Here is a 19829-nt window from a genome sequence, read left to right on the forward strand (position 1 = left end):
GGTCTACAGTCCATGGAGTCGCAAAGAGTCGGACACAACTGAGCAACTTAAGCACATACACACATAATACATGGTAATGTCCAAGTGCATCATTAGTCATCTTCAATCCTAACCTCAGAGCAGAGACTATACTAATGTGCTATCTCTGATCTCATTTAATTCAAACACTAGCAAATTAGTACAGTATGCATATGCTGACATTTCTAATCTTTTAATCCAGTATTGATTCATGTCCATGGGCTTTGGAACATCTAAACAAATTTGTTGAATCCAACAATACAACAAATTTTTTTTGTTATTGCTTTTTTTTTTTGCATTTAATTTTGAATGCCTTCTCTAAACATTCTAGCACATGTTTTTTCTTTTAAAGAATAATGAAAACAGAGGATGAAGTTTTGAAAGAATAGGCAAAATAAGTCTGTGTCATCAAAAACACAATCTACAGATGCACCAGTGTAAGTAGCAGTTAAGCTTAGTAGATCCTGGGAGTGAAAACAGTTTGAAACTAGAACTTTTGTCCTTTTCCCATCATAGCACTGTGTTATTTTATCCCTCGCTGTCTATGTTTGTTCTGTAAATTCTACACTAAAATCCTGGGGGCAAAGGAGACCCAGCGCATGAGCTACATTGGCCTGCCTATAAAATTAGCACCCATGCTCTTTGTCCTTAGTACACAGCAAGAAGAACTTGCCTTCTGTTGAAAATAGACTAATGATATTTTACAATTTTTGAACCAAACACAAATTTTCACCAATCAGATCTGAAGCACAGTGTATAGTATATATGTACATGGATCCTCTACTGTGGTTTTATTAATATATTATCTCATGTGTAGACTGACATTCTCACAATTGTTTTAATCTCTTCTGTATTTGTGATTTTCCCTCGTTTGCTATCTGTGATCTTAAATATGTATGCTCTCTTTTCCCCTTAATTGCCTTCATAGAGTTTAATCTTTTATTCATCAAATACCTAGCTTTTGCATTTGTTTATTCTTTGACTATTTATTTTTGGTGAATTTTGCTAGAATGCTAGAATGTTTAGGGAAGGCATTCAACATTTAACTATATCCCATTGATTCTCTTTTTCATTCCTTTTAAGTAGTTTGCAATTTTTCTTTTGATTTCATCTTTCATCACAGAATTAATTAAACATATTCTTTTAGAGGGGGTTATTATATTTTGTTTTTTATTTATATTTTTATAGATTCTTGATTTGAGAATGTGACTTTTATAATAATATTTTAAAATCTTTTTGCCACCAAGTAAATGATCAACCATCAGTGTGTTTAAGATATTTTTGAGGGACATACAGATCTATATGTGGAGAAGGAAATGGCAACCCACTCCAGTATTCTTGCCTGGAGAATGCCATGGACAGAGGAGCCTGGCGGGCTACAGTGCATGGGATCATAAAGAGTCGGACACAACTGAGCAGCTGACACATACACATGGGTCTATGTGAGTCTCTTAAATCAAATTTATCAGTATTTATTCAGTTCCTTTATTTTTTTATCTACTGAGTTCTATTATGAAAGATACTGAAGCCTTCACTATAATTACTTTTCAGTTTCTCTTTGCATTTTTTATATTTTTCCTTTTAATACAATAGTTTGGTTCATACAGATGTTCATATAGACCAATATTTTCATTTTTAACAAAACATGTGTTTGATCCTTTCCATAGTTGCAGAAAAAAATTTTGATAAACTTAAGGCATTCATAATAAAAATTATAACAAAATAGAATTTAGTTAAATGTAGTACTGTGTTGCCAAAACTCAACAGTATCTGATATGCTAAAGCATTTAAAGCCACATTTTAAAGTCAGATCTATGCCTTTTATTATTAAGCAAATGCTAATGAAAGCACTGAGAAAAGACCATAAAGATGAGAAAATTGAACATAAAGAACATAAAGCTATGTTTTTGCTGCTGATAGAAAATCTAGAAAGTCAGAAGGTCTAGTAAAAAAAAATCAACTTGACTTAATTTTATGATATTAACATGGCTACAAATAAGATAAATATACACTAACAATTGACTTTCTGTATTCTAAACAGAGAAAAACAGTAGAAAGGTAAAGACTAGAAATCTCTTCAAAAAAATTAGAAATATCAAGGGAACATTACATACAAGGATGGGCACAACAAAGGACAGAAATGGCAAGGACCTAACAGAAGCAGAAGAGATTTAAGAAGAGGTGGCAAAAATACACAGAAGAACTATACAAAAAACATCCCAGTAACCCAGATAACCATGATGGTGTGGTCACTCACCTAGAGCCAGACCTCCTGAAATGTGAAATCAAGTGGGCCTTAGGAAGCATTACTATAAGCAATGTAAGTAGAGATGATGGAATTCCAGCTGAGCTATTTCAAATCCTAAAAGATGATGCTGTTAAACTGCAGTACTCAATATGCCAGCAAATTTGGAAAACTCAGCAGTGGCCGCAGGACTGGAAAAGATCAGTTTTCATTCCAATTCCAAAGAAAGGCAATGCCAAAGAAGTACATGAACCGAGAACTTCTTGATGTACAAGCTGGATTTAGAAAAGGCAGAGGAACCAGAGATCAAATTGCCAGCATCCGTTGGATCATGAAAAAAGCAAGAGAGTTCCAGAAAAACATCTGCTTCATTGACTATGCTAAAGCCTTGAACTGTGTGGAACACAACAATCTGCGGAAAATTCTGAAAGAGATGGGAATACCAGACCATCTCACCTGCCTCCTGAGGAACCTGTATGCAGGTCAAGAAGCAACAGTTAGAACCAGACATGGAAACAAAAAACTGATTCAAAGTTGGAAAAGAAGTATGACAAGGCTGTTTGTTGTCACCCTGCTTATTTAACTTCTGTGGAGAGTACATCATGTGACAATGTCCGGCTGGAAGTATCACAGGCTGGAATCAAGACTGCCAGGAGAAATAGCAACAATCTCAGATATGCGGATGATACTACTCTGATAGCAGAAAGTGAAGAGGAACTTAAGAGCCTCTTGATGAGGGTTAAAGAGGAGAGTGAAAAAGCTGGCTTAAAACTCAGCATTCAAAAACCTTAAGATCATGGCATCCGGTCCCACCACATAGAAGGAGAAAAAGTGGAAACAGTGACAGATTTTATTTTCTTGAGCTCTAAAACCACTGCAGACTATGACGGCTGCCATGAAATTTAAAGATGCTTGTTCCTTGGAAAGTAAGCTATGACAAACCTAGACAACGTATTAAAAAGCAGAGACATCACTCTGCTGACAAGGTCCATATAGTCAGAGCTATTATGGTTTTTCCAGTAGTCATATATGGATGTGAGAGATGGACTATAAAGAAAGCTGAGCACCGAAGAATTGATGCTTTTAAACCATGGTTCTGGAAAAGATGTTGAGAGTCGCCTGGACTGCAAGGAGATCCAACCAGTCAATCCTAAAGGAAGTCAACCCTGAATATTCTTTGGAAGGACTGATGCTGAAACTGAAACTCCAATACTTTGGCCACCTGATGTGAAGAGCCAACTCATTGGACAAGACCCTGATGCTGGGAAAGACTGAGGGCAGGAGAAGGGGGTGGTAGAGGATGAGATGGTTAGAGAGAGTCACCGACTCAATGGACATGAGCAAACTCCGGGAGATAGTGAAGGACACAGAAGTTCAGCATGCTACAGTCCTTGGGGTCACAAAGAGTCGGACAGGACTTAATGACTGAACAACAAGCAGTGGTTGCCTAAAAGCATTAAGTAGGACCATATATCCCATCCACAATAGTCCAAAGAATTATGAAATTATTTAGGAATAAATTTTTAAGTCACAAAAGTTTTGTGAAGAAACCTGAAGTCTTGTTGGAAGATAAACTAAGATTTGAGCAAATGGAAACACATTTTTCTTGAGAAAACAATATAAAAGTGTCAGTTCTTTCAAAGTTCAGTTCAGTTCAGTTGCTCAGTCATGTTCGACTCTTTGCAACCCCATGGACTGCAGCACACCAGGCTTCCCTGTCCTTCACCAACTCCCAGAGCTTGCTCAAACTCATGTCCATTGAGTCGGTGATACCATCCAATCATCCCATCCTCTGTCGTCCCCTTCTCCTCCTGCCTTCAGTCTTTCTCAGCATCAGGGTCTTTTTCAATGAGTCAGCTCTTCGCATCAGGTGGCCAGAGTATTGGAGTTTCAGCTTCAACATCAGTCCTTCCAGTGAACACCCAGAACTGATTTCCTTTAGGATGGACTGGTTGGATCTCCTCGCAGTCCAAGGGACTCTCAAGAGTCTTCTCCAACACCACAGCTCAAAAGCATTAATTCTGCAGCACTCAGCTTTCTTTATAGTCCAACACTCACTTTTAAAAGAAAGACGAGTTCTTTCAAAAGTATAATGTAAATATAATGCAAATACAATTTCAGGATAAGTTGAGAGGAGGGTGGTTTTTTGTGTTAGAATTGTGCATGTTAATTTGCTTCAGTTGTGTCCAGCCCTTTGAGACCCTATGGACTGTAGCCCACCAGACTCCTCTGTCTATGGGGATTCTCCAGGCAAGAATACTGGAGTTGGTTGTCATGCCCTCCTCCAGGGGATCTTCCCAACCCAGGGACTGCACTCCTGTCTCTTAAGTCCCCTTAATTGGCAGGGTTATTTACCTGGCTGCTCTTAAATTTATATTGCTAAATAGGTGCCAGCAGGAGCCCAGTACAGTGTGAAAAAGAAAGATTTGCTTTATTAGATATTAAGTAACTAAGGAAAGGAATAAACACAGCTCAGTGGAGCAGAAGAGAGAAAGGAGACTGGATAGCTGTATATTTGAGAATCTAATATATGACCAGGTGGTATTTCAAAATAGTAGAAAAAAGAGTTACTTAATAAAGGATGCTAGAAAAACAGATGTCTTGAAAGAAAGTAAAGGTGGGTTATAAAATTAAATGAAAAATGTTTTTTCATCTTGTAGAAAACTACAAAGTGTACAGTCTCGTTGCCGGAAAGACCAAGTAGGAATCTAAAAGCTATAACAGAAAAAATGATGAACTTGTATAGACACAGACACCCACACATAATGGAAGTATGCCATAAATAATGGCAACAGATATCAGATTTATAAAACTATTTGCAACAAAGAATACAGAATATTAATAATCCATCGTAAAGAACAAGTTTTGCAAATTGACTAGACAGAGACAGACAGCCCATAGGAACTGGATAAAAGACGTAAAGCTACATTTCATAGACAGCAACAAAATAAACCCATCAGTGATCAGGGAAACACTAGTGTTAGATGACCAAAACTGGTATAAAAGATTTAAAGCATGTATAAAGAGGTCTTACAAATCCGTAAGATGACAAATCACTGAATTACAAAACCTATAGGGATAACCCTAGTGGATATACCCAGTGATATGTTGTTATATCTAACCAAAGACATACAAATTAAAACAAAAATGACATATTTTGGCAACTTTCTAAAAGTAACAATTCCAAGCATTAGTAAAAGTGTGAAAAAGAAAGCACCATCATACATTTCTTGTGTGTTTTTATTAAACTGACCTTTCTGGGGGTCAGTTTCCCATATGCAGCAAAAGCCTATTCATAGTCTTTGATCCAGCAATTTAACTTACTGAAATTTACCCTATAAAATCCTTATTATTAGTTACAAAGATATCTATTTAAATATTGATATTTAATACTGTGTGAAAACAAATATCTGATAAAGTAATTTTTAATGTTGTTTACACATCTATAAAATGATATTTTAGAAAATTATAATGGCATGAATGGGAAGCACATGTAACAGTTATAAAACAGTATATACAGTATGATCTCATTTTTGAAAGTTTCTGTATCTTTTTTTGAGGCACATGTTTTATATACATGTGTGCATATGAGTGTATGTGTCTGTCCGTCCTCAGCAAGTGCTATATGTTATTCACATCTCGCCTTGATGATCTTCTAATGCACCAGTATTGTTGAATTGTGGAAAATGTCAACAGGTTCCCATTGTACCTAGAAAATAAAACTTGTTTTGAAGTTCCATCAAAAGAGAGAGATTTATAATTGAAAAGGTTCATGCATTTACACAGAAAACAAAAAGTTCAACAGATTTAGGATAGGAAAGTGAAAATATGTCTCCCTAAAATTGTAGGTAAGAGCTGAATTCCTGGATAAGCATGATTATTCACAGGGATACTGTTTTTAGTGTCATCTTTCAGCTGAAGGATGTTTTTAAGTGCAGAATGGTTCTTTCTTAGAAAAAGAGTAGACACTAACTTCAACTTATCAAAAACAGTAACAGCAACATGAGACAAGAGACCAGTGATCCTAGAGCACAAGTCATCAGCTTCTAATTCTAAATGCCATCAGAGGATTCAATTTCTTTGCTGAGCTTAAAATGTCCAAGAGATGAGTTATTAGGGTTGGAAAAGAAAGTGCATCAGGAGATAAATTGGGGCCTTGATGCACTTGCTTGATATGCTTGAACTTACCTAAATGACTTTACTTCTCTACCGGGGAGAGGAGTGGACGGAATATTAGACAGTAGGCCTCAGTGTCACTACAAGAGACTTGTCTGTCTCCCAAAGAAAGAGGAAATCTAGAGAAAAATGGAAGGTAAAGGATAGCACCCTAAACCAAACAGGTGCTGTCGGTGACCTTCCCCTGTGAGGAATAACAGAATCTGAGCACATACCTGCCAAGCCTTGTTCCCAACTGATCTTCACAAAGCCGTGTGAGGGTCGCTGCTGTTTTCATTTGCATTTACAGATGAGGCTTCTTGTGAACTTGCCGAGTCATAGAGCTGATAAGAGGCAGGGCTAGAAGCCTCCTGACACCACGTTTTGTTCCATATGCATCCAATTTGTACAGAAGGAAAAAATGAACAATGTTCTTAGGAGGGAACAGTAATGTTTTCTCTAACAAAGAAAATGGTACTGTTTGAGCCTTAATACTAGTTGGTTTTAAGTGATTCATGCATGTCCCATTATTTTGACCCTGAAAGATTTCTTCTTTATTGGTATTTCTTGTCTAGATATATCCAAATCTGTCCATTGAAAGCTGTTCTTCAAAGTGTACTGACTAGTGTCAGTCAGTCATGCTTATTTTTAGACATGTACTATTCAGTATCAAAGTGGCACAGTGAATGACTGCTTAGTTACTAACTCCCACTTTTATCCTGTTTTTTTTTTTTTTCCAATCTAATAAAGTAGTGCACGAAACCAGTGACTTCAGCATTTTAACACAAACACATCTTAGATGACAAGCTGCTTTATTGAAAACTCTCCAATACATACAGGTAGATTTATAGATCTAGATCTGCCAGAAAGTGTGTGTATAATTTTTTAAAAGCAGGCATTAAAATGAACTTCTAAATTTTTGTATATTTTGCATACATTTGATTATGGTATCGGGAAAGAAAGAAACACTTCAGTTGTTATCAACTTCATTAAAGTTGTCCAACTCTTTGCCACCCCATGACTGTCCAGTCCATGGCATTCTCCAGGCCAGAAAACTAGAATAGGTAGCCTTTCCCTTCTCCAGGGGATCTTCACAACCCAGGGATCGAACCCAGGTCTCCTGCATTGCTGGCAGATTCTTTACCACCTGAGCCACCAGGGAAGCCCAAGAATACTGGAGTGGGTAGCCTATCCCTTCTCCAGTGGCTCTTCCTGACCCAGGAATTGAACCGGGGTCATCTGCTTTGCAGGCAGATTCTTTACCAGCTGAGCTACAGGAGAAGCCCCATTAAAGATCACTTTGGATTAAAAAGAAAGAGAAATAACATTTCTGTTGTTCTGCTACTCAACTATATAATTGAATCTGGGCAAACTGGGATTTCTTTTCTTGGTTCTTTTCATTTTAAACATACAGATGTGTAAAGACTTGGCCCTCCCCCATTCCTGGTAAGTAGAGCTCTGCTGATAATCATTGGCCCCCTTACTATTTGGGGAGAACCGCTCTTCTGCATAGGACATTCATGAAGTCTAGTAATGCCTTTTAAACTTCTAGTGGTTAAACACAACTGAAGTATTAAGAATTCCCCCAGTCTCAGTCTGAGACTAAAAATTAAGACTTGGAATATTAAGCAAGTGCTTTTTCTGTTCTAGAGAACAAACATCTCTCGACCCAGCTGAGTGTTGTTCTTCTAACAGAATGGTTGCTTTTCAAAATAATACTCAAGTATGAAACTGTCCAGTAGACACAGTATCAGAAACAGCAGATCCATTTTCTAAGCCCCATGTAGGCAGACAGCATCTAGATTTTTAATGTAAACTATCTAAAAAGCAATACAATCTTCTAAGAATGGCTTTTACTAATGGCAACCATCATGATTCACATACTAAAACGTCTCTTGTTCTTGTACCAGAAAATGTAAAGGTAGTGTAACTTCTTTGTCATTGCAGGAGCTTATCTGAATCTATTATGCATTGTGTTAGCTATTATAAATTGGTAAATGAAATAAAGGCACATCTCAGCTTTTGACTATCCATTTCATTATTGTCACTTACATATGAACCAAGCTCTGCAAGCCTGCCCACCCCTGGGAGGAAGATACCTTGTCAGGTAGTAAGGACTCCCCTGGGCTAGAGGCCCCAGGGCAGGAGGTCTTGAAGAGATGGTGTGAAAAGTAACCTCTTAGCAATTCTTATGTTGATTAAACTCAACATAATTAAAATAATATCTTAATAGTATTTTAAATACTATTAAATATAAATAGCATTTAAATACTATTGTAATACTATTTTAATTATGTTGAGTTCTATCATTCCACAGCTCTAAATGCCAAACAAGCAGCTTATAGAAATTTATGGAATATTGCCTTTTTGTAAAGTGATCTCCCAACACCCTCACCCAAGATTGTTGTAATTCTTTCAGAACCAAGAATTCACAGAACCAAGTTGCAAAAAGATCCAGTGGAGCAAGTCAGTCTCATTAACTGAATATAGAAGTTATAGTGGATGCTAACATTTAAGAACTTCCCATGTGCCAGTCCTATGCAAAGAGCCTTGTGTATAAAAGTTCACTAAATTGTTTTAACAGCCTCATGCAGAAGGCATGATAATCCCCTCCTGTATCTTTAGATGAGAAGATAGACTATAGATATTGGTAAAATATGTGTTTCTCTAAGTTTAGGGCAGTATGTTAGTTATTAAGGTTCTAAGCAGTCAGAGACATGGTCCTGCCCTTAAGATTCTTGTTTTCCTGGGACACTGGGTTCTCGTGAGCTTCTCATACTGTCCTGCAGGACGGCAAGTGAATGCCCAAATGAGCACATCAAAACATATGTCTTAAGCAGTCACTGCAGGCAAGACCACTTGGCCTGAATACATAAGGAAACTCTTCTTAGAGCCCTTAGAATTTGAGCTGGTCATTGAATAAAGCTGAGATAAAATATTTCAGGGAAAGAGTCTGAAATATTTGAGGCAGAGCAGTGTCCTTGGCCACTTTGTGAAATAGTAGTTTGAACATTTGTCTTATGTGGAAGACATGTGGTAATTATAATTGGTGTCTTCAGGGCCCAGAAGAGCAGTGCCCTGGACAGTGGTTTAAAGAAGATGCTTGAATGCAGTATTTTCCCCACTATCCATGCTGGCATCTGTGGACTCAGTTCAGTTCAGTCCCTTAGTCATGTCCAACTCTTTGTGGCCCCATGAACCACAGTACACCAGGCCTCCCTGTCCATCACCAATTCCCAGAGCTTGCTCAAACTCATGTCCATTGAGTTGATGATGCCATCCAACCATCTCATCCTCTGTTGTCCCCTTTTCCTGCCCTCAATCTTCCCCAGCATCAGGGTCTTTTCAAATGAGTCAGCTCTTCGCATCAGGTGGCCAAAGTATTGGAGTCTCAGCTTCAACATCAGTCCTTCCAGTGAACACCCAGAACTGATTTCCTTTAGGATGGACTGGTTGGATCTCCTCGCAGTCCAAGGGACTCTCAAGAATCTTCTCCAACACCACAGTTCAAAAGCATCAATTCTTGAGCCCTCAGCTTTCTTTATAGTCCAACTTTGACATCCATACATGACCACTGGAAAAACCATAGCCTTGACTAGACAGACCTTTGTTGACAAAATAATGTCTCTGCTTTTTACTCAAAGCTAAATTCACGTTAGAGCCCAACATGCTAATGTTATGATTCAGTAACAGCCACAGCAGCTAACATTTGTTGAGCGCTTACTACATATCAGATCCTTTTTTGTGTTTTTACTTAGCTCATTTATCCCTCACAACAACCCTGTGAGGTAATTTATAGATCTGCTGCTGCTGCTAAGTCACTTCAGTTGTGTCCGACTCTGTGCGACCCCAGAGACAGCAGCCCACCAGCCTCCCCCATCCCTGGGATTCTCCAGGCAAGAACACTGGAGTGGGTTGCCATTTCCTTCTCCAATTTATAGATCTAGGAACTAATAATTAAGCCACAGAGATTAATTCATTCACTTACTAAGAAGCAGAGCTAGGGTTTGAACCCAAGCAGTCTGCCTCCACAGCCCTCATGCTCTGTACTACAATACATCTAGAGCTTTTCTTCACAGAACATTTCTGTACGTGGTACCATCTCTGTCCCCAAACTCGCTGTATGTATTTTGAGCAGACACTCGTCTGCGTGTACACACACTCCTCCTACCCTACAGGTTGCTAAGAGGAATGCAGAAAGGACAGCTTCAGATTCTTACACATTATATAGTATGTATTCTATATACTTTGCTACAAATTTGTGATAATACGAGGATTATGGTTCTGGTTGGTGGGCATCGATGAACAGGCTCTGAGTTCTGCAGGTAGAGGGGGCACTAAAACATCAAACTCATTTGTCAAGGAAAGTTTGATCAATACAGAGCAGGGTAATCATGATTAATGTTGAACTGACAAAAGGTTGATCAATTTGTAATGCAGGTGAGGTTAACAGGTAAGACATATTATATTACCATCTTAGTGGATGTATCGGGCTGTGTACCAGTGAGAACTGGTCTTTGGATGCCTGACCAGACAGCCTTCCTTCCCGTGGGTAGGTTCCTGCTACAGCCCACCAGGTGGAAGTCAGCCAGCCTTTTCTCAAACAGTGGACACATCACCTCTTGACAGCTGTTAAACATTTTCCTGTGGTCTCTCACCACAGGACCCATTTCCCTCCTCTGAAGCCGAACAGGCCAGGCCTCATTTTCCCCCCCAGGCCGTCCGTCAGGCACGAGTGCCCTGGAGTCACCTCCACCAGCCTTTCATTGCCTCCTCTGCCGCCAGGTAAACAGCACACAGCGTCCTGAAAGGACTTCCCTCCAGTTTTGAGTCTAAACCATGTTAATACGGGTACTCTCATTTCTTATGACATAGCTCTTAAGGGCTGAGTATTTTATAAGACAGTTCTGAAACCAGATTGAAACCTAGTCCTTTCCCTAAAGTAAATCACAGAGGAGAGGAGGCTGACTGCCAACATTTACAGAGAAATTGAGCACAAGCTAATGGTTCAGGAGGAAGGGGAAACATGGTGATATAAGGTGGGGAAGTTGCTTCATATCTTTGTTGTTCTTAAGATTGAGGTAAAATTTGGAGAGAGTGAAACTGTACAGGTCTTAAATGTACCATTTCACGGAATCCAAACTCAAGATACAGAATGTCTCTGCGCCCCACCCCACACCCTCCCGAAAATTTCCTCATTCTCCCTTCCCACCAGTCCCCACCCTCACATGCAACTACTGATTTCTACCACAGGTTAATTTTGCCTACATCATAGAGTTCTGTGATGAATCAAGATTTCACATCAAAAGTCTCTCACCGAAGATAACTTGGTATGGAAGAAAGCAACATTCAGAGATTAGGCATCAACACGCTGTGTGTCCTTGGGCCAAAAACTTAGCCTCCCTGGGCCTCTTACAGGATTCTGTGGGTGATCCTCTTGATTCTTTAAAGATGGCACTCTAGTCACATTTCTGATCTCAGAGATCCCCTCTTCCCCCAGTCCGTTCGAGAACCCCAAACAGAAATAAACCTGGGCTCATTCCACCCCCTCCAGTTGAGCACTCTGTCGGGTCAGTCCTTCCTTGTGATGTTTTTTGAACACCTCACTTCCTTTAGGCCCTGCCTCCTCTTCACTTCTTGCCTTGTAATGATCAAACTACTCTTCCAACCTCTTTGCCCCTGGTCCTCTCCAGACTATTCTTGTTACTGCTCTCAAGCTAACCCCTGCTCAAATGAAACAAATTCTGATTCCTTGTCTATTTAAAATCCTTAAGAGATTCTCTATCACCTGCAGACTTGAGTTCCCGTTCTCAAGGCTGACAGTGAGGGTCCTCACTGGATGGCCTCCAGCCCAGTCAGTGCCTTCAGCCCTGCAGTGCTCTCTGCTTTAGGACACTGCTTGCCTGCCTCCCTGATGCTGCTGGGAGCTCTGGAGTGAAGTTAGGGATAGGCGTTTTTCGGTTCACTTCTCCATCTCCTGGCATATGATTTTGCTGAAAACACTTGACCCCACGGTAACTAAACAATGAAATTTTTAAGGACGATGGCATACTAAGTCAGGGTCTCATTCAGTCTCTAAATTTGACTTCACACTGATGTTTCTAGAAATTAAAAAGTCATATGGAAGTTTTCAGGCATGTCTCTGACCACTGTATCAACTCTGACATGGGGTTTTTCTTTCCAGTAGCCTTCATAGTGATATTGAGTCAAAAGAAAGTTTTTTATTTGGAGAGAGGGTGTCTATTGATAGGAGATCTCGAAACAGTGAATCCTGTTGGTGGAGAAGAGCTGCGTTAATTCCTATCTCAAATCTAATTTAAGGTGCTTATCTATTTAATTCTTGAATGGAAGATTCTTATTTCTAGGAACAAAGATAATTTCTTTCTAAAGGTCTTTGTGGTAATTAGCAAGCAGATAAAAAACTAAGTGACGGCTAAATATTGACGCAAGAGCCCAGGAACACAGGTATTTATAGCCCTTGTTTGTTCGTCTTGGTTCACTCTGTCCTGATTTTTTTCCCCCTGCCTTCAGTGTGAATCAGCATTGCTGTCCAAATGGATCTTTATTCTGTCTGTATTTTTATCTTTTCCAAAACCTAGGTAAGAACCTTGACGCCGTCCATGACATCACGGTGGCGTACCCTCACAACATTCCCCAGACAGAGAAGCACCTCCTCCTCGGGGACTTTCCCAAGGAGATCCACTTCCACGTCCACCGGTACCCCGTGAACACCCTCCCCGAGTCCAAGGAGGACCTCCAGCTCTGGTGCTACAAGCGGTGGGAGGAGAAAGAAGAGAGGCTGCGCTCCTTCTATCAAGGGGAGAAGAATTTTTCCTTCACAGGGCAGACAGTCATTCCTCCTTGCAAGTCAGATCTCAGGGTCCTGGTGGTCAAATTTCTCTCCATCCTCTACTGGACCCTGTTCAGCCCCACAATGTGCCTGTTCATCTACCTGTACAGTCTTGTCCGGTGGTATTTTATCATCATCATTGTCATCTTCGTGCTGCAGGAGAGAATATTTGGTGGACTGGAGATCCTCGAACTTGCATGTTACCGCCTCTTACACAAACAGCCACATTTAAACGCAAAGAAAAACGAGTAAGATGGTTAAGGTTCACGGTGGAAAAGCCTAGGGCATATTTCGGAAATGTTCTAAGCCTTTGTAAATGGAGATGCATTTTTGCATGACTGTGTCAAATATTTCTTACAACCGTCATTATTTGTTAAAGATATTTTGCACTTAGTTTTGTGGAACAATATTGCTACACACATGATTCTTTTTTCTTTTTAAATCTCTGAATGTAATTTCAACACTGTGTAGCAGGGAGCGATGGCGGCAAAATTAACGCGGGCCGGAGTTAAACAATCATCAGGCTGTTAGCAGTCAAGGTACGCAGATATCTTACAGGTCCAGTCCTGCTTCCTGACAAATTCCCCAGATGGGAGGCAGAGCTGAAGCTCCTGAGCACCAGCCCAGGTCAAGTGCTGGCACTTGACTGTGGAGGTGAGAGACCTTCCTCCCAGCTCCCTCTCGGCGCTGTCCCTGCACCCCTTTCCATGCCAAACTCTTGCATCCTTCCTTAAGACCAGAAGACAAAAACCCCTTCTCCTTAAGCCGAACAAACATTTTGATAGGAAGCCCTTCATTATTCATGAAACCTTGGCATTTAGCCTTGCACTGACCGAGACATCAGAAAACCACTGGTGCCCTTTTCTCACGCAGAAAATAAGACCTAGATGAGTCTCAGGGAGCAACCACAGGCTCTCCACTCAGAAACCTTAGTTTAAATTTTTAAAGCTCAGAGTTCAAACAGTTCAGTTCTTCACTTCTGTGTACCTTTGCATATTTAGCACTTGTTTCATTACAGAGTGTTGGCAGGTGTCGCTTTTCTGCATTAACAATGGTATACATCAAAGTCACTTACCTTTCAGAGAACATTCTGGTATTGCCGTCAGAAACTCACTTTTGAAGTTGTGTCTTAGTTGAAATATTTCTTTAAAACCTGCCACAAAAAGGAAGGTTATTGTATTTTCTACATGTGCACGTGTGTCTAACCTCTGCCACTAAATCAACAACAAAAACACTTGCAGACAGGGCCATGACGGTTTAATCTAAATTATTCAACCCTTGTAGCCTTGACAAATTTTATTAAAATCAAAATGGTGACAAAAATGAATCCTTTCTTAATGATAGGGATCTCTCTCTTTTTTAGTCTCAGGCTTCCTCTTTCACTAGTAAAATTTAAGCCCACTTTTGACCAATTGTTCTCCTAAATATTCCTGTCGTTTGGAGTCAGTGGAAAATCCAGCAAGCCAACAGTACCAATCTCCTTCTGGGGCAAAAAAAAAAAACGAAACATGTGGTCGAGGTTTCCACTCCACTGGAGCCTGGCAATTGCTTTTTAAATTTATTTATTTATTTTGTCCGAATGGGAATGCTGGTCAGAGTAGCAGAAAAGATGGGGCAATTAAAAGTCTTGTGCTGTAAAGCAGACTTGCCTGCTTATTCCTGCCCTGAACCAGCCTCAAACACTCTTTCTAGCTTGGTAAACTCTTGGCGCAAGTGCTTTCTCAGTGATGTCTTATTTTTGCTGGACGGTGATTTCCATCCGGTGAACAGTGGACACAGGCATCGCCAGGAAAGGCAAGCACGCTGTGAGCTGGACTTACCAGGCAGACTCTTCCGGAAGGTCCTGGTTGCAGCAGCCCTCTGTCTGCACACCACCTTCACTTGGAGAGTTCTAACTAGTGCCTCTACTGAAGGCCCAGCCTATTGAACTCCTCCCCCAAGGCTGTTTGCAGTATTGCTGGGGCTTCTGACTCGTTACTACCCACATCTGCTCCAGACCCAGCTCTTCAGAGGTTTTAAAGGTGGTTATTTTTTTTAAACCTTCTCTCCCCCGCCCCAACCCCCAATAAAAGAAGTTTTTAATTTAGGTCTTTCTCAGACTTCTGCTTATATTTGGAAGCAAGAAATAGTTTAGCGATCAGGATTGCCCTTGTCCTGGGTGAGAGAGAGGCCGCAATTTCTACCTTACAGGTGTTAGTGATGTAGGCGGCCAACCCTTCCTCCAAGCTTCCGATGGCTCCTCTGGCTTTAACGGCGGGTCCTCTTTAACCCTCTGAAACCTGTAAAGGGGGAACGCTTCCTTTTTAAAACATGATTTCTTTTGGTCTTTAAAAAAACAAACATTTTATGATAAAACGCAAGCCCCTTTTTTAGTGCCCAGAACTCATAAGCCCAGAAACTGAGATATTGTACTTGCTCTAAGACTCAGAAGTGGTAACTTTAAAAAGAAAAAGTTGCCTTTTGGGGGTGTTTTTTGTGTGTGTTTGAGGGTGTGTTTTGTGTTTTTTAGGGGGGGGCCCAGAGGGGGTTGCAATAAGGCTTCTTTTAAAATTGTAACTATTTGTTTTCCTACCCATCTTTTTATTCCCTTCTTTAAAGAAATATATGGTCCATGATTTGGGCTCTAAAATGGATAGCAAGTAGAGATTAGTAGTAGTGTCAAGTAGAAGTTAATGCAGCTTCAGTCCTGCCTGGCCCCAGGAAGGAGCCCCTCCCCACCTCCCACCTTCCCCCTGGACTCAGCAGCCCCTTGTCTGGCTGCATATGGGCCCTCGCCTCCATCTTAGAGCCCTTTCAGTCCATCAAAAGTAAACTCAGTGGAGTTTGAAATGTTTACAGTGCTGTGTGTCCACTTGTCACATCGTTCCCATTTGGAAACGTTTTCAATAAAGCGAGTGTGGTTTATAGGGGACGTGAAAGATTACACTTAAAATAGGAACCTACAAGGAAGGGCGCTGATGAGGCCACCAGTTTTCCCACCAGGCCTCTCTGATGAAACAAGCCAAAGGAATTGTAAAATTCAGGGGAAGAACGTGGTGGAAGACTGAAAGAAAAATAAATGTCAGAGCCCATAATTTAAAGCCCTTGGTAAAATCCTTTCCTTGTTTGTCATGCTACTAAAACACAGCTTCCTCTTGAGTCACTTTGAAATGAGTTACGTCCACAGCCCCAGGTCAGACGTTGTCGACCGTCGGCGGCCGAGACTCCAGGGAGACGTTCCCATCTCACCCGGACTTTACGCGCCTGACCGTGCTGCCCTTGTGCACTTTTATAACAGAGACTAATGGAGGGAGCCTGTTGGTATTAAATTGTTTACATTTCTTTATATAAATAATGTGCTTTCAGTGCCTTAGTTACAGGTCCCTTTCTTTTTCTTGTTCCAAGAATCCTGCAGTGTGTCTTAGGTAAAAGTCTCTTTGCTATTCACTGGGAGAAATATGGTTTATAGAACACTGGTCACTGTGGTCAATACTACTTTATGATGACATCTGGAAAAGAGAACTTGATGCTGAGGGTAGTGGTTGCCTCAGGGCTGTGATTTATATTGTAGAAAACAAAGATGCTCTTGTCACATGATGAACTTCAGATTAGATACGGCCCTAAAGCTGTCTTGTGCTGACCTTATATTCTTATCTCAGAAGAGAAATCTTGGTTTTGGTAATTCATTTTTTAAAAAAGATCATTATGTGCAAAACACTAGGTTTTAAAAATAACTCACAGAATGGCCTTAGTTTTCAATGTCCACTGGTATGTTTGTGAGTTGTGGTCTCTAGTATCCATCCCAGAATAAAGTGGAATGAATTGAATAGAGTTTACATGTGTGTTGGACTTCTGTTCGTGCAGGGATGACTGGGTGCCATATCATTACAGTCTCACCGTGTGTCCTGTTGGGAAAGAGCTGATCAGTTAGGACTCTCTTTCACAGATGCTTGAAACAAAATGCCAGAGCAAAAAGGGGATATAATGCCTTCATCCTTGAAAAAGCCCAGGGGCCACAGCCGAATTCAGGGCTCAGTGAATGTCCTCAGAACATTCTCTTCCTCCATCTCTCAGTTCAGCCTGAGGGGAATGTGGTCATGCCACAAAAAAGGGGGTCAGCGGGGAATATCCACATCAGCAGCTCTAAGAGGCAAGTGGGACTCTACTCATTGCTCCTCCACTGTCAGGGAAGCTGGAACTAGGAAGGCACACCTTTTACCAAAGCCTGACAAGTGCATAAAAACATACTTAGCCAACAGACACAAAAGTCGTGGGACTTAAGGGTAGCAGAATATGCCCACCCCAATATATGCATATAGGTACTCAGGGCATGCCACCCCAAATAGACCACGTTGGTATGTTGATTATTTTCAGTTGTAGGAACTTGAAAAATAACAAATACAGGGAAGGGCGATCTCTGAACTCCCCTTTTCTACCTAAAGAGATCCTCCAAAAGGAACTCAGTCTCCATAAATCCCCTCCCTGGCAGTTTCATCAAACTGACTGACTCTCATCACAGGAGAGGAGAGAACACACCCACACACTTTGTCACAAAAGGCCATACTCCCCACCCCCACACACACCCCCGTCTATTCCAAGGTCCCATTCATCTTTCCTGATCACCATTCACTCTCCCCTAAGAAGGTTACTTTCTCCCTCCCCTTTCCATTAAGCGGTATTTCAGCCTGGATTCTAAGCCACCTTGGGGAGTTACTCAGTTTTCCCTGGGTATCTCTGTGAATACAGGAGGGATGATACATGCTAATCAATTTTTGATTATTCTCCTCTTGTTAATCTGTCTGATATTTCAAGAACCCAGAAGGGTAGAAGGAAAATGATTTTCCCTGCAGAACCTGAGCTCTGCAGCGCCCCACTCTGTCTTTGGATCTTCCAATGAGCATCTGCTTGAAAGATTCACTCTGAGGGGAGCGCCCATCGCCATTCTCTGGGAAAGGGGTGTGCAGGACCCGAAGAGCCAGGTTGCCAGGATGGCGGTCATCAGGCTGCTGGGATGTCTATAATCTGATCAGACAGAGGGGAGAGGAGAGCAGGGTCTTTCTGGTCACCCGTGTGCTTCCACATCACTCATTTCACTGATAAATTATATAAAGGGCTTCAGCAACCCCCTGTGAAGGTAGGTAGGATGCCAGCTAGTAGGCCATAGGATGTCACAGAATCTAACCTGCATGCAGGCATGCACTCTCCATGCCTAACCTGTGCTGTCTTGGTGGTGTTGACTTGATTCCCAGGAGCCACATGGTGATGCCCACAGTCACCTCAGCCTTACATCCTCTCAGGTTCAAATCCAGTGGGAAAGAGCCAGAGAGACCGCTTCCCCAGTGGAACAACACAAATTCTAAATTGGGTTGCAATGGTCATTCCTGAACCACACACTGGCCTGGAAATATTAGGTGGGTTGGGTCCCTGGGTTACTTACCACCTCCTAGAGCCAGGTCTGGAGGGTGTCCCCTTGGACCACAGGGACAAGGTGTTGGGGAGGGATGAACTTTAAGAGGATTGCTATTGAGAATAGGATAAAAATGATGCTGGATGGCCAGATGTCCACCTCGACTTTGCAACTTCGAAAACCTCCCAGTGGAGTCGGGAGGAAATTGGCACGGCTTCCAGCAAGAGTCCCAGACCCTGCACTGTGAGAGACACAGAGGAGCTCGGCCACCTTCTCCCTCACCCCAGGGGACATCGGGGAGCCCACGCGTTCTCCAGAGTTGCACACAGACAACCTCATCAACAACTGGCCCTTCTGAGGACTTCAGTCATGACCTCCACCTAGATCACTTGGACTTAAGACAGTGTGGACAGCATTTCCATGCAAAACTGGTGAAAGTATAGCTCTCTCCCTCCTAGCCAATGCAGTCCTCTTTCCCCCAGCCCTGCAGACACAGAACCTCACCATCTCACTCATCCCTCCCTCACCTGCCCTGACAGTCAGGTCATCACCCCCACGTGTGCCTTCCTCCTCAGGGGCAGCTCTTCAGTCCTGTTACATTAAATCTGGCAAGTCTGCACCATTTAGCAGCTCTCCCTGCTCCAGGAGGTGATGCCTTTGTCTGTCCACAGGACCCAGCTGATATCCCCACAGTGCTAGTTTAATCAGGGAACCCCACTTCTCATTGCCCTCAGTGACTTCCTAATGATGTCAGGCAGCCCAGATTCAACCTCTCTCTCCCTGTTCCTCCCAACCCAGCCTAACCTTGGGCCCAGGATTGTCCCCAGATGTGGATCTTCGCCTAAAACTCACATGCCCCCTGCCTTTTCCCACCTTCGCTCATAAAGGTGCTTCCTTCACAGCCCAAATTCAGTCAAATCCCACTTTTTCTCTGAACCATTTCCTGATCAAGCTAGCTTGAAATGTCCTCCTCTCGTGGTGATATTTCTCTGCAAATCTTGCTTAGCTGTATTACATACTATCTTACGTTATAGTTATTTTTCAGTCCTATCACCTCAGCTGGATTATAAGCTTCTGGAAAGCCAAGATAAAAATGTCTCATATTTCTCTTATCCTGACCAGTGTTTAGCCCAGCATCTCACCAATTCCTTTTGCACAGTAAATTCTAAACAATG

The 19829-nt window shown here is 41.5% G+C and overlaps 1 protein-coding gene and 1 long non-coding RNA gene across 4 annotated transcripts in view; one reads left to right on the forward strand and one right to left on the reverse strand.

The window, feature by feature from the left end:
* LCLAT1 (lysocardiolipin acyltransferase 1) overlaps positions 1 to 17078 on the forward strand; it is a 191035-nt gene extending 173957 nt beyond the window's left edge. For all 3 annotated transcript variants that reach the window (XM_069582891.1, XM_069582893.1, XM_069582892.1), the window contains one exon: positions 13018 to 17078. In XM_069582891.1, coding sequence (XP_069438992.1) covers positions 13018 to 13520 — 503 coding nt within the window. In that variant the 3' untranslated portion in view covers positions 13521 to 17078. The remainder of the gene's footprint in view (positions 1 to 13017) is intronic.
* On the reverse strand, positions 5486 to 15276 carry LOC138436767 (uncharacterized). Its single transcript, XR_011255572.1, has 4 exons — positions 15089 to 15276; positions 14344 to 14421; positions 6655 to 6789; positions 5486 to 5972 (listed from the first exon to the last, which is right to left on the reverse strand). It is a non-coding gene; the product is annotated as an uncharacterized lncRNA (long non-coding RNA).
* Positions 17079 to 19829: the final 2751 nt, after the last annotated feature.

The sequence above is a fragment of the Ovis canadensis genome, chromosome 3 (genome assembly GCF_042477335.2).
Source record: "Ovis canadensis isolate MfBH-ARS-UI-01 breed Bighorn chromosome 3, ARS-UI_OviCan_v2, whole genome shotgun sequence".
In the NCBI taxonomy this organism is placed as follows: Eukaryota; Metazoa; Chordata; class Mammalia; order Artiodactyla; family Bovidae; genus Ovis; species Ovis canadensis.